Source organism: Lactuca sativa, chromosome 6, assembly GCF_002870075.4.
Source record: "Lactuca sativa cultivar Salinas chromosome 6, Lsat_Salinas_v11, whole genome shotgun sequence".
Taxonomy (NCBI): Eukaryota; Viridiplantae; Streptophyta; class Magnoliopsida; order Asterales; family Asteraceae; genus Lactuca; species Lactuca sativa.
In genome coordinates this window covers 38,302,859-38,322,673 of record NC_056628.2, presented here as the reverse complement: position 1 = coordinate 38,322,673, position 19,815 = coordinate 38,302,859, and the positions used below count along the sequence as shown (strand labels likewise).

Below are 19,815 nucleotides of genomic sequence, written 5' to 3'. Positions count from 1 at the left end.
TTTAATTTCCACCAACCAACAATAACCCAATTACCCATTCCCGTTATTCTCACTTTATGTCCCTAAAATAATTAACACAAGGGACCTAGTCTAAGAATATTTCATCGGGGCGACAACACATGCTTCGGGGGTTCCTCAGCAATATAAGTCAAATAAGGCAACCATGAGGGGGATGGAGTACAGCGAATGAACACCCAAGTTCATTAAGACCTACAAGTGGCGAACCTGCTAGCGTTCCACAATACTGTCTAGAAAAGTCTGTGGTTGTCATCTAAACTCCGCTAGATGACTAATCAAACAACAACGAGGCCTCTCATCTGTTTATTACACACCAACTATCTACCCATGTTCTACCCAACATATTAGTAGATAAAAATATACATTTTTATACATAGTTTAAAACCTGTATAACATGCTTTAATCAATACATATTCCACATAACAAATGAGGCACACACACATAACACGTATTTCATAGAGAAATAATCAGATCTATAAGATAGAAGAAAGTGAATACACATTCACACATATAAACAACAATATACTTAATACACTCAAATCATACTTGTATTATTATCGTGTTTATGAAAGGTAGTATACATTCACTTGATCAGAAGATGATCAAACAGCACTACGGCTTGTAGAAGTAGTATTCTTCAGCAGATCTGGAAGATCTCCACAAAAATCGAACTTCTCGCGGACAGAGCTTCGGCTCGGGAATCGCACTTCTCGGGATCTTCGGGATCTCGGGACTTGCTTCGGGGCTCGAGAATATTACCGGGGCTTCGGGGTACTTCTGGCATGCAAATCGATGTAAAACAGGAGAGAGAAGAGAGAAAGATAGCAAAGGAGTCGGCTGCCTTCGGATCCTATTTATAGAGGCTGGAACCTCGGAGTACGCGGGACGTACGCCTCGGATCGTCATGGATTAAGTATCCGAAATACTTGAGTGCGAATGTCGACATACCTCAGTGTATGCCGGGCGTACTTCGGATGAGTCCGATGACTCGTCTTCGGATAATACCGGGATTTAATAATTAAAATTAATTATTAATTATTTAATAACTTCGAAAATTCATATCTTCTTCATACGAACTCCATTTTCGACGTTCTTTATATCCACGCGAAGGTGAGACTACGCTCTACAACTTTCGTTTAGACTCCGTCGGCTAATTTTAACTTTATTTTTATTATTTATTTTTAGTAGGCCGGGACAGAAAAACTTCGTTATAAATTCATAACTTCTTCGTTTGACGTCCGTTCTCGCCTAACTTTTCATCGTTTCGATACCAACAACGAGATCTTCGATTCTCGTTTAGATTGATTTGACTAAAAACCGCTCGATCTCAAAGAGAGTATTTCAGGCTGCATACCGCTAAGTCGAAACTTCAGAAAATCATAACTTCCTCATACGAAGTTCGATTCTGGCGCTCTTTATATATTCGGAAACCTCGTTTCAACTACTACAACATTATCCAAAGATATCAAGTTTATTTTACACTTAAATTTTGATGCTTATTTTTATTCTTAATTAATCAAACCACATAATTAAGCAATTAAGCACAAAACACATAATACTCAAATAATACACTTCTATTATTTCAAAATGGGTTACAAAGGTTAACCTAGACTATTACATCAACGAAAATGCCTAGCCTAGAAACGCGGGCGTTACAATGTACATGGTATACCGAACAACATAGAGATAGTGGCGCCAAATCTTGAGGGAAAAAATCACCGCCCCAACTCCAAATCATGCGTGGGATACTTCGTTTCGTGAGGCTTCAGCTGCCTCGAAGTGTATGCTATCAAATGCCCTCTCTGCATCACAGTAAACTATAAAGTCCTCAACTCCCTCAAGGAGGGCAAGTACCAGTGCCTCACACAATCTATGGAAATAGTCTCAAATGAGGTCTGCTGCTCATGCCCCCAACTAAAAGCAACATCCTTCCTTGTCAACTTGGTGAGAGGAATAACAATATTGGAGAAGTCTTTGATGAATCTCTAATAATAACCCGCCAATCCGAGGAAGCTTCGAATATCAGATGGAGATCTCGACACTTCCCACTTCATCACCGCCTCTATCTTGGTTGGGTCGACCAAGATACTGTTCTGGTTGAAGAGGTGTACCAAAAACTGAACCTCGCGCAACCAGAAGTCACACTTAGAGAACTTGGCGTATATCCTCTCCATCCTCAAAACCCCAAGAACCTCTCATAAATGCTCCTCATGTTGTTCCCTAGCCTTCAAATAGGCTAGAATGTCATCGATTAAAATGATCACCGATCGATCCAACATACGCCTGCACATCTGGCTCATGAGATCCATGAATGTCGTCGGTGCATTAGTGAGCCCAAAAGGCATCACCACGAACTCGTATTGCCCATAGCAATTTTAGAAGGTCGTCTTCAGAATATCCTCCTCTCGCACCCTCATTTGATGATAGTCGGACCTTAAATTGATCTTGGAAAACCAAGATGCCCATTAAAGTTGGTGAAAAATATCATCAATCCTTGACAATGGGTAACGGTTTTTCACTGTCAACTTGTTCAACTCCCGGTAATCTATGCACATCCGGTGCGAATCATCCTTCTTTCTAGAAAAAAAGGATCGGTGCTCCCCAAGGAGACTTTCTCGTCCGAATAAACCTCTTTCCTAACAACTCCAGAAGCTGAGAGGATAACTCCTGTATCTTAGGAGGTGCAACGGTGCCTTGGCGATCGACGCTGCACCCAAAATTAGATCGATCCGAAACTCCACTTGCCTCTCAGGAGGCACACCCAGTTCTGAGAGTCAAACCTGGTAACTCCTCGGTAAAAACATCAGGATAATCACGTACCATCGAAAAATCAAAATAAAGGTTGATCCCTTATCCTCAACCTGAGGATCCACTACATATGTCAGATAACCCATACACTCATGCTGCAAACTCTGTCTTGCCCTGGCGGCAGAACACAAGGTTGATCCCGATCTAGTACCCTCACCGTAGATAGTCATCACTCCCCCACAAGGGTGTCAAACCATCACTAACTAACACTCACAGTCAATCAGAGCCCCAAACGGGCTCAACCAATCTATACTCACGATCGCACAGACATCTCCCATCGCGATAGGGATAAGATCTATCGAATAACCCACGCCGAAGATCTCTAATACACATCGTTGGTAGATATCAGTAGCAGAGACTAGACGCCCATCAGGTATCGGGACTCTCAAGGGTCTGCTCAAGGACTCTTGCATACTACTAAAACTGCGAAAAAATGATGACGACACGAACGATTAACTTGCACCCGAGTCAAACAGCACAAGCACATGCACATAATTCATAAGAAAAGTACCTACATAACCAATAATATAAGCAACATAAATAAATCAATAGATGTATAAAGAACACATACTAGACATGACGTTTGGAGCTGCACGATCCTCCTCTGTTGTCCACTGAAATGCTCTCCCTTGATCCCTTGGTGCCTCGGCCTTCCCCCGCCAACCATCAGTGATACGTAGGGTCGCGGGGGTCGGAGTTTGAACCACGACGTGACATGTTGTTCACCATAGCATGGTGAGGGGGTTCTTTGCGATTATTTTGTCATGTTTCTGCCACGACGTAGTAGTGGAGCTGGTCGGGAATTTTTTGTCAGAGAGTAGCCATGACATGGCTATAAGTTGGCAACGACGTGGTGACCGTTGCCCGCTAACTTTTTGATATGGTTGGCTTTTGGTGAGCTGAGTAGTTTTAGATAGTGGTCTAAGGTTTGACCTTGAATGTTTCATTAGGTGGTGTGTAGCACCAACTTTCCATCTGTGAGAGATTTAATACTTTCGATTGCGTTGGTGAGGTGAGTCTTCTCACTATACTCTGTAGGATGCTACACTTTCTTTATGATTCTTGAATGTACGTTAGGTGGGGCCCATTATGTTTTTGGGTGGGGCCATTATGTATGTTGGGTGGGGCCCGTGATGCATGTAGGGTGGGACACGTTATGTGAGTTGGGCGGGGCCCATTATGCCATTTAGGTGGGGGCCTTTATGTTTGTGGGCAGGGACCGTATCGTTATGTGGTATTTTGGGGAACTCACTAAGCTTTGTGCTTACATTTTTATGTTTAAATTTTTCAGGTACTTCTGGTTCCAAAGGGAAGGACACAACTTGATCTCACTGCACCCCTTGGAGATTTCTGCACTATGATGTTATGACTTTACTCTGATGTATTGGGAATTACATTATACTCTGGTGATCTTATGGAATGACTGAATGAATGGTTTTAATTGATGGAAAAATGAATTATTTTGCCTTGTATTTTTGGGACCTTACAATTTGGTATCAAAACCTTGGTTTGAGGGATTCATGCACACTTCATAGTATATCTGAATTCAAACTGGTGAATAACAAAATCTTTTAAAATAATTGATCTTCTAAAAAGGTTTATGTAAAGAAAGGGGTGTAATGCATGCAATAAGCCGAGCTCAAGTAAGTGATTCCCAAAATACCAACACATTAATGTTATGTTTTAGTATGCTATTATATGAGTTGCATGCTAGTATAGGGCTAAGGATGTACTCAAGGTTGCATGATAGAAAGAGATGCATATATATATATATATATATATATATATATATATATATATATATATATATATATATATATAGGGTTAGGTTATTTTGTTTTCACTATCTATTCTGTGCATGTATGACTGATTCTGGACCAATCATTTTAGTTATTTTAAGAAAGTAATTAATGCATATTACATGTTGAAGATATAATAGGTATTAATTACATCTTCAGCATTTTATAAGCATTAATTACTTTCTTAAAATAACTAAAATGATTGGTCCATAATCAATCATACAGGCACACAATAGATAGTGAAAACATTTGAACCTAACTCTATATATATATATATATATATATATATATATATATATATATATATGTTATTTAATTAGAAGTCTTAGAGTTGATGCTAATACTGAAAGTTATGTGATGAATGCATTAGGGTGGTACATAGTAAAGACTAAATAGTTGTAGATCGTTTGATTCAACCTTATTGCTTGTTCTTGTTTGATGAAGAACTTATGGTATAGACATTTATTCGAACGTCTATTATATTGCAATTATGTACAACCTGCATTCATTAGATGATTGTCGGTGTCAATAAAGACTTTCTCAATACATGTGGAGAGAGAAATCGTAAGAGAGCCTAGGAAGTATCATAGTATGATCGTGTACATTGTTTAGAGATGTAGACTTATGTGGATAGCCATAGAGGAGTGACTTGTAAGATCTAGGACGAATCCTGAGGAAAGTACGAATAGGTGTGGAAGGTAGTCTGGGACCGTACTACTAAAAGAACAGTATCACTCTAATCAAGGGAAGTCAATAAGATTCTAGGGAGCTTGTAGTGTGAGAGATTCCTTGAGTACGTTTTGACCCTTCTCTTGGTTTTTAGAATGGTGGTAGAAAATCGTAATTGAGGCGATCCAGGTTCTGGTTCAGGCTTGTGTGTTGGACCTAGTGACGCTAAGCTATGTGGGTTATCATGTCTGAGATTTCATGGGGCTATCCTTATGGCGACCCTTGTCATGTTCGGGATGATTAAGGAGGGGATGCTAGAGTTTATGGAGGATCATTTGGGGGCCTTTCCTACGGAGCTGGCCGCTGATCAGTTCGGGCCCCGTGCTCTCACCTTTCGTGAGTTCCGTGCTTGTGGGGCTCTTGAGTTCTTTGGTAAGAAGGGTCCTAATATCAGTAGGCGTTGGGTTGTAGACATATAGAGTGCCTATCAGACAAGTTTCTGCACTGAGGGGTCAAAGGTTGATTTGATGCTTGTCTTTTGAGGGATAGGGCTCGTGACTGGTGGGAGGAGGTAGGTCAAGCTCTAGGAGCAGTGGTCGTCGAGACTATGACCTGGAAGGACTTTGTTACTAGGTTTAGGGAAAATTTCACGCATGCTATCAAGGTTCAAAACCTAACACGGAAGTTTCGGGACCCTTGTTAGATAATAGAGACTATGGCAGAGATTATCACCAAATTTAGAGAGAGAGAGCTTTGCTGGTTCTGAAGTATGTTGAAGATGAGGAGATGAAGAAGACGTGGTATCATGACATACTGAGGGATAATATTAGGGAGTTTGTTAGTATTTTGATCTGCCGGATTTTAGAGAAGATGATTGACAGAACCCATGGTTGGAGCTTCAAACGAATTATAAGCCCGCTCATATTCAGATAGCAGAGGGCTCAACGAAGAAGCACAAAACGTTTGAATGTAAATCTAGAGGCATCAGGGCCGTAGCGGTTGTAGCAAGTGTGGAAAGGCACATGAGGGTAGTTACCGAGAGAAGGGAGGAAGCTTCTTTAACTGCAGTCAGAGTAGAATCCTCAGCAGAGATTCCACTCGTAGAGAATTGATATGATTCCACTGCAATTAGACTGACCATAAGAAGGTCGAATATCCGAGATAGTCGAGAAGAGTGGTGGATGCACCCTCTCTAACTACTTTGAGGATCACCGATGGCTATCAGGGCAATACATAGGCTCCTTTGGTAAAGAGCAGAGCTTTTTAATTGATGGCCGAGGAGGCCAGAGCAGCGCTAGATGTTGTCGATGGTATGCATTTCTATTTACATATTGGTATTTCATTATTTATGCTTAGGTTTGTTCATGTTGTTATTAGGGATGTTCCTAGTCATTGGTATCCTTACTCTTGTACTTTTTATTCGGGTTCTACTTGATCATTTGTGACTCTTGCCCTTAGAAAGAAGTTTGATGTTGTTCCAAGGGTGAAAAATTTCCTCTAGAGGTTGAGATCGCTGACATCCGTACTGTAAGTGCTTTGAGGGACCACCGAGACTTTGTATTAAAGATGTTTCGTGTTCGATTCCCTATTGATCTCGTTCCTATTTCTCTAAGAAAGGAGAGGATCATTATGGGTATGGATCGGTTGAGTTGGTTTGGGGCTATGATCGACTGCGAGTATTAACTGGTGATATTTTGAACCTCAAATGGGGGAGAATTGATCATTCATAGTGAATGAGAACGAGGCGTTCCAACCATTTGTTCAACTACGAGAGCTAGGAGGTATTTGCAGCACAAACGTTCAAGGTTTTTAGCGTAATTTTTTGATACTCGGCATGAAGGGAAGAAGTCTGTTGATGATTTACCTATTGTTTAGGGTTTTTCTGTCATGTTTCCTAAGGATTTGTTGGGAATGCCTCCTGAGAGGCAGGTGGAGTTTCAGATTGAACTAGTTCTGGGTGCGGCTCTAATTGCCAAGATACTCTATCGTTTTGCACAACCTGAGATGAAAGAGTTGTCCACACAGCTTTAGGATCTGATGGACAAGGGGTTCATCATGACGAGTAGTTCTCCTTGGGGAGATCCCATTTTGTTTGTGAAGAAGAAGGACGATTTCCATTGGATGTGTGTCGCCTATAGGGAGTTGAATAAGTTGGCGGTGAAGAACTGTTATTCACTCCCAAGGATCGACAATTATTTGATTAGCTTCAGGGCGCATCTTGGCTTTTCAAGATTGATTTGAGATTGGGTTATCATTAGATGAGGGTTAGAGATTAGTATGTTCAGAAGACAGCCTTCAGGACTCGGTATGGCTATTATGAGTTTGTGGTGATGCCTTTTGGGTTCCACAACACACCGACCACGTTCATGGAGCTCATGAACTGGTTCTGCATGTCGATGCTGGATCAATTGGTGATTGGGTTTACCGATGATATCTTGGCCTATTCAAAGACAAATAAGCCAAATGAAGAGCATTTAGGAGAGGTTCTTGAGACTTTGAAGAGTGAGAGACTTTACGTAAAGTTCTCTGAATGTGAGTTTTGGTTGCATGAGGTGTAGTTCTTGGGTCACATTGTCAAGAAGAATGATATATTGGTTGATTCGGCCAAGATCGAGGTTGTGATGTCCATCTGAGATTCAAAGCTTCCTGGGTTTAGCAGGGTATTATTATAGATTTATACGAGATTTCTCTAAGATAACAATTCCTTTTACCCAGTTGATGAAGAAGAATGTAACTTTTCTATGAGGGCACGAGAAGCAGATGACATTTGATACTTTCGGAATGAAGCTATGCGATGCTTGGATACTAACCCTTCCCGAGATGTGAATGATTTTGTAGTTTATTATGATGCATCAATTATGAGTTTAGGTGCAATACTAATGCAGAGGGGCCATGTGATCACATACACTTCGAAGCAGTTGAAGCCCCATGATGCAAATTATCCTACTCATGATCTAGAGTTGGGGGTGGTGGTTTTCTCCTTCAAGATTTGGCGGTACTACTTGTATGAGGTCCACTATACCATCTACACGGATCATAAGAGTTTGAGATACTTGATGGATCAGCCAATCCTAAATATGAGAAAATGCAGGTGGTTGGATGTGGTGAATGATTATGATTGTGACATTCTGTATCGTCTTGGGAAGGCCAATGTAGTGGTCGATACCTTGAGTCGCAAGGCAACTAATGTTCCTATCAGAGACCTATTCTTGAGGATGAGTGTCACTTCACCACTGCTGGATTTAATCAAAGAGGCGCAAATTGAGGGGTTGAAGGAAGAGAATCAAAAGAAAGAGAAGACGAGGGGTCAGATTTCTACATTTATCAGAGATATTTGGGGTTTGTTGACTAAGTGTGGTAGAGTGTGGGTTCTTTTTTCTGGTGGTGTTCGACATACATTGTTGAAAGAAGTGCACAAGTCAAAGTTTTCGATTCATCTGGGCACTACGAAGATGTACAGGGATCTGAGACTTAGCTAGTGGTGGCCCTGTAAGAAGATGGAGTTAGCTTGGTATGTGGAGCGGTGCTTAACTAGACAGAAAGTCATTGCCAAACACCAAAGATCCCGTGACAAGATGCAGCTGTTAGACATCCCCATGTGGAAATGGGAGGAGATCACTATGGATTTCATCATGAAGTTGCCAAGGACGACATGTAGGGTTGATTCGATCTGGGTTATTATCGACAGGTTGACCATGAGCGCCCACTTCATCCCAATTCAGGAGATTTCATTTGCCGAGAAGTTAGCCGAGATCTACATTAAGGAGGTGGTTGCATAACATGGAGTTGCAGTTTCTGTTGATTTCGACTGTGATGTTCGTTTTACTTCTAGGTTCTGGAGGAAGTTCCGCGAGGAGTTGGGTACTTTATTGCTTTCAGTACTGCTTACCACACATAAACTGATGGTAAGACTGAGTAGACCATTCAGACCCTTGAGGATATGATTCGTGCATATGTGTTGGATTTTGGTGGGAAATGGGATACCTACCTTCTGTTAGCTGAGTGCTCCTACAACAAAAGCTATCACATCAACATTGGTATGCCTTCCTTTGAGTTGCTTTATAGGAGAAAGTGTAGGACCCCAATTTGCTAGGGTGAGGTTAGTTAGCGAGTGATAGGGAGCATTGAGGTGGTGCTAAAGACTACGAAGTTGATTAGCAAGTGCGTGGTAAATTGCATAACACACAGAGCAAACATAAGAGTTATGATGACTGTCATAATTTTGATCTCGAGTTCCAGGTTGGGGATTTCGTGCTTCTGAAGGTGTCACCATGGAAAGATGTTATCTGGTTCTGGAATCGGGGCAAGTTGGACCCCAAATACATCAATCCCTACAAGGTTATTTCCCGGGTAGGAAAGGTTGCTTATCCATTGGATCTTCCTATAGAGCTTCGTCGGATCTACAACACCTTTCATGTTTCCTAGTTACGGAAGTGTGTAGCTTATGATTATGCAGTGGTAACCTTGGATGGCATTCAAGTTGATGAGAGACTAAATTATATAGATTGACCGATTATTATTGACAGAAAGACGAAGACCTTGCGCAACAAAGTGGTGGGTTTGGTCAAAGTGGAACGGCAGCAACGGAAGGGTTTCGAATGGACTTAGGAACCCGATGAAGAGATAAGAGAGCACTACCCCGAGTTATTTGAAGCAATGGATTTCGAGGATGAATCTAATTCAAATGGGGGAGAGTTGTAACATCCAGTTTTCAGGTATGAGTTTTGAGGCTTAAATCTTGAGGAATTTTGGTGGCTACGGCGTGGCAACAAAATTTTAAGCCGTGATCATTTTAAGTTGCCACGACCTGTTCATTTATTGCCCATGGTGTGGCGATGACCCATGCACAAACCCTAATTTTTCGGGTTTAAGACCATATTTAAAGGATGTGATGACTAGGGTTTCATCCACCCTCATCCTATATTACCCTCCAAGTACAGAAATCAAACCATAACCCATATATTCCTCATTTGAGCTCATTTTGGTGTTGGTGCTCTTAGAAGGGAGAAGAAGAACCTTGTGGTGAAGGGAACCTCTTGCCAAGCTTAGGGATTTCATTTGAGCAACTTTTAGACCTTTGTAAGTCTTCTTTTTCGTATCTTGATGGTTGTTTTCTTGTAGACTTAGGATTTAAGCACTTTTGGTCCTTTTGGTGAAGTTTGAATGGTTGGTTACCATAAAGTTTTCAACTTTATGGGTCTTGGGAGTCCCAAATGCCTTATATGTTTCAGTTCTTAACTCTTGTGAAGTTTTGGTGCCATGCATAGAGTTGGACTCCATTTCATCCCCCTTTGACCTAGGTTGAGTAAAGGACATGCATGGGTCATGCTTGTCTATAAAGTTTGGATTTTTATGAACCTTTAGGGTCCCAAGAAGCCATCTTGAAAGTTTGAGCAAAGGGTTTGCGGTTATTTTGTCGTGTTGCTGCCCACGACGTGGTGGCGGAGTTGGTCGCGACTTTTTGTCGGAGAGTAGCCACAATGTGGCCAAAAGTTGGCCATGGCGTTGTAACCGTTGACTGTTGACTTTTTTACCTGGTTGGCTTTTGGTCAACTGAGTACTTTCAGAAGGTGGTCTAAGGTTTGACCTTGAATGTTTCATTAGGTGTTGTGTAGCAACAACTTACCGTCTGTGTGAGTTTTGGTGCTTTCGACTATGTTAGTGTGGTGAGTCTTCTCATTATATCGTGTACGATGCTAGACTGTCGTTGTGACTCTTACATATATGTTTGATAAGCCTACCATGTTTGTGGGCGGAGCTCGTTATGTATGTTTGGCGGGGCCCGTGATGCATGTAAGGCGGGGCCCGTTATGTTTGTTGGCAGACCCAGATGGTTACGTGGTATCGTGGAACTCTCTAAACTTTATGCTTATGATTTTATGTTTAAATGTTTAAGGTACTTCTGGTTCCAAAGGGAAGACTCCGACTAGATCACACTGCATTCCTTGAAGATTTTCACACTATCTATTTTATGACTTACTTTGATTATCTTTAGAAATGATTCAATGAAATGTTTTGGTTGATGAAATAATGAAAGTTTTACATTACAGGAGAAGATATTGTGCTCATTTGAACATAAGAGTACGAGACAATGTGTGTTGAGATAATTGCCAACCATTAGTATTTTTTTTTTCTTCACCGATTACCTAAATTATAACCACGTTTGAGAATAGTCTAAAAATGGTCATGGAGTCGCCATGAAAGACTCCTCACGATCTTCGTTCACTTTTCACAGTTTTCAAAACACACGGAAGATTCGTATTTCATATGGTAATCATCCTGTCCAACACAAAAAATGATCACTTTCTCTTTATAAATACGCAAACCACATTCCATTTCCTATATCTATCAAGAAACTAAACTCGTAAAAGAACTTATCACCCTCAAGATTCTCCAAAATTCGCCAACAATGGCTACCGAAACCCTCCACTTTCTTTTGGTTCCCCACATAGGTCCTGGCCATACAATTCCCATGATCGACATGGCCAAACTCCTTGCAAAACAACCGAACGTAATGGTGACAATCGCTACCACACCTCTCAATGCCGTCCGATACGGTGTCACCAAAGCCGAACTCCCCTTCCGATTCCTTGAACTCCCATTTCCGACAGCTGAGGCTGGACTACCTGAAGGATGCGAAATGACAGATAAGATCCCTAGTGTGGATTTAGTCCCAAATTTTTTAGCCGCCATTGACATGCTTCAGCAAAAGCTCGAAGAACGTTTCGGGATGCTAAAACCTCGCCCAAACTGTATCATATCCGATAAGTACATGTCTTGGACAGGTGATTTCGCCGATAAGCATCAAATTCCCAGAATCATGTTTGACGGAATGAGTTGCTTTAACGAACTCTGTTACAACAATCTGTATGTAACCAAGGTGTTCGACGGTTTGCCTGAATCACAACCCTTCGTAGTCCCTGGTTTACCTGACAAGATCGAGCTTACAAGAAACCAACTCCCACCGGAGTTCAATCCCAGCTCCATCGACACAAGTGCCTTCCGTCAACGAGCTAGAGATGCAGAAGTGAAAGCTTACGGAGTCGTAATCAATAGTTTTGAAGAGTTAGAACAAGAATACGTTCACGAGTACAAGAAATTAAGAAAAGGTAAAGTCTGGTGTATTGGGCCATTGTCACTCTCCCTTAACAATGATTCTGAGAAATCTCAAAGAGGAAACGTAAGCTCAATCAACGAAGACCAATGTCTAAAATGGTTAGATTCTAAAAAACCCGAATCCGTTGTTTATTCTTGTTTTGGTAGTCTTGTTCGAGTTAACACCCCACAACTAATCGAGCTTGGGTTAGCCCTAGAAGCATCAAACCACCCATTCATTTGGGTGATTAGATCCGATACTAGAGAGAAAGAAGTCGAGGAATGGCTTTCAGAAAGTGGATTTGAAGAAAGGGTTAAAGATCGAGGGTTAATCATCAGAGGCTGGGCCCCACAAGTGCTAATTTTGTCTCACCCTTCAATTGGAGGATTCCTGACTCATTGTGGATGGAATTCAACTCTGGAATCAGTGTGTGCTGGTATTCCGATGATCACATGGCCTCAATTTGCAGAGCAATTTATTAATGAGAAACTGGTGGTGCAGGTTTTGGGGATTGGAGTGAGTGTTGGAGTGGATTCTGTTGTTCATGTTGGGGAAGAAGAGAGGTTTGGAGTGAAAGTGAAGAGAGAGGGTGTTCAGAAGGCTATTGAGAAAGTAATGGAATGTGGAATTGAAGGAATTGAGAGAAGGAATAAAGCAAAAGAGATTGGAAAGATGGCGAATGATGCTATAAAGGAGGGAGGGTCATCGTCTTTGAACTTGAGACTACTAATACAAGACATATTGCACTATGCAAAATTGCAAATGTAAGAAACTAAGAACATACTTAATTATTTTATACAAAGTTTACATTAAATTTGGTATATAAGGTAGAGTGGATTATAATTTTAGTCCATGTGGTTTGTGAATGGACTATTAATTTATAGAATATGTATACTTTATGATAAGCTAATACTTGTTTAGATGTAATGCCCGTTTCCATTTAATACATAGTAACGAATAATTAAATTATCAAACATTAAATTTCGTAGATTTGACAAGTGAATTAATTAATTAAAAGATATGATGTAGATGTTAAGGAGTTAAATTAATAATAATAATAATAATAATAATAACAATAATAAATCAATTTAATTTAAATTAATAGAATATATATGTTCAGGGACCAAAAGGGGTAATTTCCAGAAATCATTTGTGTAGAACAATTTAGGCATAGGATGTATTGAGTAAGCTTGCCAAAACCGAGGGACCAAAACTGTCAAGTCTCAAAAATGGTGTCATCTTCTTTCTGGTATACGACGCAGCATCGGGGTGTTTGTTACTTTGTTTTCCGTTTTTGGAGCCTGAAAGTTTGATCTCTTAAAAGAAAGTTGATTCCCCTCCCTTTATACATGTAATCTTGTCCATAAGAAGAAATCTTCAGGTCCTTTTCGTTCCTTAAATCGATAGAAAGAAAGCTGTGGAGTTTGTCGTCGTCTAGGGTTTCGGGAGGAGAAACGACGTTGCAGCTAGCTCAAACCCGACCACCTCCAAGGTATTTTTTTACTTCACTCAGTCCCTAGGGTTCTTATCAACCTCTTTCCAAGGCTGTGGTGGCCGGAGTTGCCTCCGATAGCCTCTAGATCGCCGGAAACCGTGTTATAGAGGGATTTTCTGTTTTGAGCTTTTTGCTGTCTGGTTTTAGCGAAGTGATTCTCTTGGTAAAAGCATTTAAATCTTCGTAATCACTCTATTTTCGGGATTTTGTAAAAGACTACTTCAATTTTTCTTTGAAGCTCTTGGATATGTTTTATGACATGTTTAAGGTTGCTAGGAACATTATTGACTCCCTCAATTTTACTTGGTCTTGTGTTGAAGTCTAGGACCAAGAAAACAATATCTTTCATCTAGATTTTTCACTAAAAACCCTAGAGCCGAATAGCTCAACTTTTTAATGTTTTTGGTCCATGAAATCTAACTAAATTTTATGGGTAAAATACAATCCATATCATGCATTATAAGTTTGGTTGGATGTTAATGCTTAAAACGAAGAATAAGGTTTGTTTCGTGTTGTATGTGTGTTTGGTGTCTTTACGTGTGTGTGTGTTGGTGTGTATGTGTAAACCCAAGAATATGTTTGAATCATTCACACCCTATTATATGTATAAAAGGATTTATAAAAATGTGTGATTTAACTCTTATATAATAAGTTTCAGGTAATTCTGGTTCCAAAAAAAAAAAAAAAAACTCTTATATAATAATATAAGAGAAGTTATGTGTATAACATGATAATATAAGAGAAGGTTATGAAGTAAAAGTATAAACAAATTATAATATGTGTATTATAGGGAAATGATTTAAGTAGAGTTATTGATATTGTATGTTGGTGTTCAGAGAGGGAGTTCGATTCAGTGCTGAAGCTGAATATAGGGGGGGTTGCTAATATGGTTGTTGAAACGTGTTGGGTTAGAAATCTTCTTCGCGAACTCCACCACCTACGCATGCCACAATTGTTTATTGTGACAATGTCATCTCTCTTCCAATCTCGTTCAATATCAGAGAACCAAGCATATTGAGATTGACATACACTTTGTTCGGGATAAAGTTACTATGGGTCAAATTCGGGTTTTGCATGTTCCCTCATCCTCTCACTATGTAGATATTTTCACCAAGGGCCTTCCGTCTCCGTTGTTTCTTGATATTCGGTCCAGTTTGAACATTTGAGATCAGGCGGGCGTTCCAACTGCAGGGGGCTGTTAGTATATATATTTATTATTATGTGTTCTATTTTAGGAGGCCTAATCTTTTGTGTATGTTTATACATATCAGGCTCATGTATATTGTATTGATATTGGTGGTTTAATGGGGTGAAGTTCATGGGAAAATACCTACGTTAGCAGGAACCAATGACACCAAAGTATGCATGTCAAAACCATAAATCTTGCAACAGTATCGCTTCAAGTATCATACTGGCCTCACAATGTTGTTGGATAGTTCCTCCAATTCCAATATGTGCTAGCATATTAGGAAATCCATATATGGATTGATATGTGCAACATAAAAATGTTTGTATGTAGTCTCCTTACATCTTAATAACGTTATAAGGGAAGTATTAGGAGACTTTCTGTAACGCCCGCAGATCCGGGCTAGTCAATTTAGAGGCAATAGGGGTCGAAAACGACTTTTCGACAAAAGATTATTTAGAATAAATAATCTTAACCAAGTTGTAGAATATGTCACAAGGTTTCCGTACATATAAAGAACGCCGAAATCCGAGTTATAATGAAGAAGTTATGACCTGTCGAAGTTTCGCGACGGAACCGACACGACACCGGAAAGCGTAAACAGTGAATTTACGATAGAGCGAGATTTAGCCTTAGCGATCTAAACGAAAGTCGTAGAATACGTTAAAACGAGAGCATCCATAAAAAGAACGCCCAAATCTGACTTCGTATGAGGAAGTTATGATTTTTTGAAGTTTCGACTTAGCAGTGTACAACCCAAAATTCGAATATTAGATCGAACGGTTTTTAGCCGACACAACCCAAACGAGAATCGAAGATCTCGTATGCAAAATTTACGAATTTTTAAAGTCGAGTGTGCAAATTGCGAAATCTGATGTGAGATGGATGGATGATGTGGCCTCATCGCAGTCGTCCATCGCTGATCGCAGAGGACCCTTCGGATCACGCCACGTCGCCTCGCTTCGCCCTACGCCCTGCGTCCAAGGTTGGTACGCCCAGCGTACCCTCGGTCCTTATCCTCATACGATGTGCGAGACAGCTGGACGCAGCTGGACCCTATCCGAAGCTACGCCCAGCGTAGCTATGCTGAACGTCCAGCGTTCGTCCGAGGAGTTGCGCCTATAAAATGGCTGCGAAGGCTGCCGAGGAAATCACACCAAAACTCATTCTTTCTCTCACTACTTTCTCTCTCTAACCCATTTTAACCCCCCAAAACTCTAGGAAACCCCCCTAACACCCAAGGGAAGCCTCGAGGCTCCCGGAGTACCGAGAAAAAAAGGGTCTTTCGGTTTCGAAACGCTGCTCCGAGCAAAGCCCGATTTTCTTTAAAATCTGCTGTAAGTAAGCTACGCTTACGCAATTTTTAATATAGCTTTCAAATAATTATAGTAATGTTATTAGGTCCTTAAAATAATTATTTGGGCTATTATTATGAGTTATATAAGTATCGTTTAACGCTTATATAGTAGTAATAATAGTCAGACTATTAATTTGTCGCGGTTATCGTTAGACTAAACCCTAGTGGTATTGATACTAGGTTTTATCAAAGGAAAATTGTTTTGAGAGTATCGAAGCGTTGTCCGAGTGCTGAGTCACCACCTTTCAGGTGAGTGCATAGTCCCTTTCATTAACATGATTTTAATACATGTATTGATTGAAGTATTAATTATATGTTTATGTGTGAGTTAATTGATGTTGCCTGAAATACGTGTTAAAGAATATACCTGATTATATATGATAATTTAGGATAAAGAGTAGACCTAAATTAATTATGAGGAATATTGGGTAGTATTTTCTTACGAGTACAAGTGAGTTATACTCAGTGAATAGAACTTTAGCATATGTCATTTATCTAGGAGCATGGATTAAACACAGTCATTGTCCCTAGTCCGAGAGTATGGATTGGACATAGTCAACTGTCATTAATTCAGGGGTATGGATTAAGACATAGTCAGTTGTCCTTAGTTCGGGAGTATGGATTAAGACATAGTCATTCGTCCCTAGTCCGAGAGTATGGATTAGGCATAATCATTCGTCATTAATCCGAAAGTATGGATTAGTCATTCGTCCCTAGTCCGAGAGTATGGATTAGGCATAACCATTCATCATTAATCTGAGAGTATGGATTCGGTAAAGCCGTTCATTTCTGATCTGGGAGTATGGATTAGGTAAAACGGTTAATCTTAGGTTTGAGATTATGGATAGTCTCGTTGTGAGGGTCGACGGGGTGGGATAAGAGTTGCTTATACATATAAAGTGAAATTGTATATTTTGTGAGTTCTAAATTATATATATGACATAACATTGTGGGATTGAAATCCCTATGTACTCATCAGGTTTCCCAACCTGACCCACTCAATTTATTTATATCACAGGTGTTGATATAAAGTCACATTACACTGAGAGATTAAGGCGATATAAATCACTAGTGATAATGAGTGTAAGTTCTGTTTATGCTTATGTTTCTGTATTGACAATGACATCCCAAATGTTTTAAAAATGAATATAAATACATTTCTTCGGAAATGTCTTGATAATGTAATTATCATGTTTTTCTGGGAACAAATTCCGCAACGTTTTTCTTAAAAGAGATACTTTGATTTTTATAAAGCATAAACAAAAATCGTTCTTTTCTGGCCGTGAAAATGGGGATGTCACAGTTGGTATCAGAGCATTAGTTTAAGCGAACTAGGAATATGGATTTATTTCTAGACTTAAACTTAGAATGCTAAGCGATGATTGTGAGGTGTGAGCACTAGCTTATTTTAGGAATTGCGCCTAAAATGCTTTTGTGTGCTAAATGTTTATGCCTGATATGCTGTTATTTGTTCAAATCTATGGTCTATTGCAGATCGAATCTGGAAATCTTATGTGTACAGGATTCTAAGCATTTAACTACGATATTAGAACTACCATATAAACATTTCAGAGTGATAAGGATGATTTAAACGTCAATCCTAAATAAAGATCTAGATTCACCTTATTCGGTGCATAGATCAGGATGGCAAGGACCCATAGCGGAAAACGTGAATGCAAATGGGAACCGAGATCACCCGCCAGTTATTGAGCAAATACCTGTTGTAGTAGCCGCTCCTGAGCCAATCACGATGGCCGGAGTTCAAGCGTTGATCCAGATGATGTTGGATCATCAAATGGAGGAAACAAGGCGTTTACTTCAACAAACTCGAGAGGAACTTACGATGCCTATTGAACAGCCTGAGCTGAATGACAGACAGTCTGAGGAAGGGAACGACAGCAGGACCGTTGGTCAAGCTGATCCACCGGTGATTAGGTGGAACAATCAAGATGAAGGACTCGAGAGGAATGGATGCAAGTACAAAGATTTTCTAACTTGCAAGCCATCGAATTTCACTGGGAAGGAAGATCCGATCGGAGTCATGGATTGGATCTCAGAAATGGAATAAGCCTTCATGACATGTGGTTGCAAAGGCAAGCTACAAACCACGTTTGCAGTACGTCAATTCATAGGAGGCGCTGTTCACTGGTGGAACACCCTGGGGAAGACTTTAAGCCCCAATGAGCCCCTGCAACTAACATGGGCAGAGTTTTTGGTGCAATTCAAATGTAAGTATTGCTAAGCCCAAAACCTACTCGAGCTAGAGAACGAATTCCTAACTTTGAAGAAAGGAAGCATGTCCATCGATGAATACACCAACAACTTCACGGATAAAATGGAGTTTGCTTTGCGCCTTGTCCCAGATGAGCTGACAAAAGTTGACAAGTACGCAAAGGGACTTCCCTGGGAGTATGCGGTGCTAGTACGTCAAGCACCTACTCTGGAGGCAGCTATTTGGGCTGCCAAGTCTGTTGAAGATATGATCAAGGGAAGAGCCGCCAGCAAGATGGAGGTTGGCGAGAAGAGAAAGTTTGAAGGATCTTCAAGGTCCGACGAGAAGGGAAAATTCTCAAAGTTTGGTTCAAAGAAGTTCGAAGAAGGAACACAATGGTGTGACAAGTGCAGAAAGAAGCACATCGGGAAATGCTCTAAATAGATGACCTGCTTTAAATGCGGGAAGACTGGTCATTACGCCAGCGAATGCACAACCAAGAGAGAAGTCTGCTTTAGGTGTGGCGAAGAGGGACACTTTAAGCAAGACTGCCCAAAGAGAGAAGGGGCTACAAAGCCAAATGTGCCGCCAAAGCCAAAGGCAAGAGTATTTCAGATGATCCTTGACGAAGCAGATGACAAGGCGAGAAATCAAGGATGAGAACTTCATATCCGAAGATCGAGTTATGCAGTAGCCATAATATCGTATGATGTAGCTTGTTAGAGGCATAGTCTAGGGTGAACTTGAACACCTATGTAATCATTTCAAGGAATAATATAAAACCTTCATTTTGATATTTGATGTGTTAAGTTGTTATGTGATTTTCTTGTATGGTGACTTGGAAAACTGCGGGACAATACTTGGGACGCGTATGAGTAGGTGTGAATAGTAGTAGAGGCCTATACTACCGGAAGCACATGACTCACGCTTGGATCAGGGAAAGTCACAAGGTTACCAAGAAACTAGTAATCGATTTCGTTTTATTTAAGTAGGTCGTTACCATCGTTTCGGTAATGATTAAGGAGATTATTGTTATTCCGACCCTAATGGTCATATCGAATTGAGTCCGACTAAGACGAGTATGTTACATGGTTCAGAGAACCAAGTCTGATGTAGCACCTGACTCAAGCCGGAAGAATTAATAAAAAACAAACAGTAGAGGTATCACGATAGTT

The 19,815-nt window shown here is 40.4% G+C and overlaps 2 protein-coding genes across 3 annotated transcripts; both read left to right on the top strand.

The window, feature by feature from the left end:
• The first annotated feature begins 7,660 nt into the window (after nt 1-7,660).
• Nucleotides 7,661-8,773, top strand: LOC111894188 (uncharacterized). Its single transcript, XM_023890270.1, has 3 exons — nt 7,661-7,826; nt 8,163-8,289; nt 8,386-8,773. The coding sequence occupies exons 1-3, from the start codon at nt 7,661-7,663 to the stop codon at nt 8,771-8,773; spliced, it is 681 nt and encodes a 226-aa protein (XP_023746038.1).
• A 2,713-nt stretch (nt 8,774-11,486) lies between these two features.
• On the top strand, nt 11,487-13,317 carry LOC111894170 (UDP-glycosyltransferase 73C4). Of its 2 annotated transcripts, XM_042895696.2 has the most exons (2): nt 11,487-12,826; nt 12,892-13,317. In XM_042895696.2, exons 1-2 carry the CDS (start codon nt 11,704-11,706, stop codon nt 12,996-12,998), a joined length of 1,230 nt encoding a protein of 409 aa, XP_042751630.1. In that variant the 5' UTR covers nt 11,487-11,703; the 3' UTR covers nt 12,999-13,317. The 2 variants fall into 2 exon arrangements, with proteins under 2 accessions (XP_042751630.1, XP_023746024.1); XM_023890256.3 differs by having other exon boundaries at nt 11,489-13,317.
• The last annotated feature ends 6,498 nt before the right edge of the window (nt 13,318-19,815 follow it).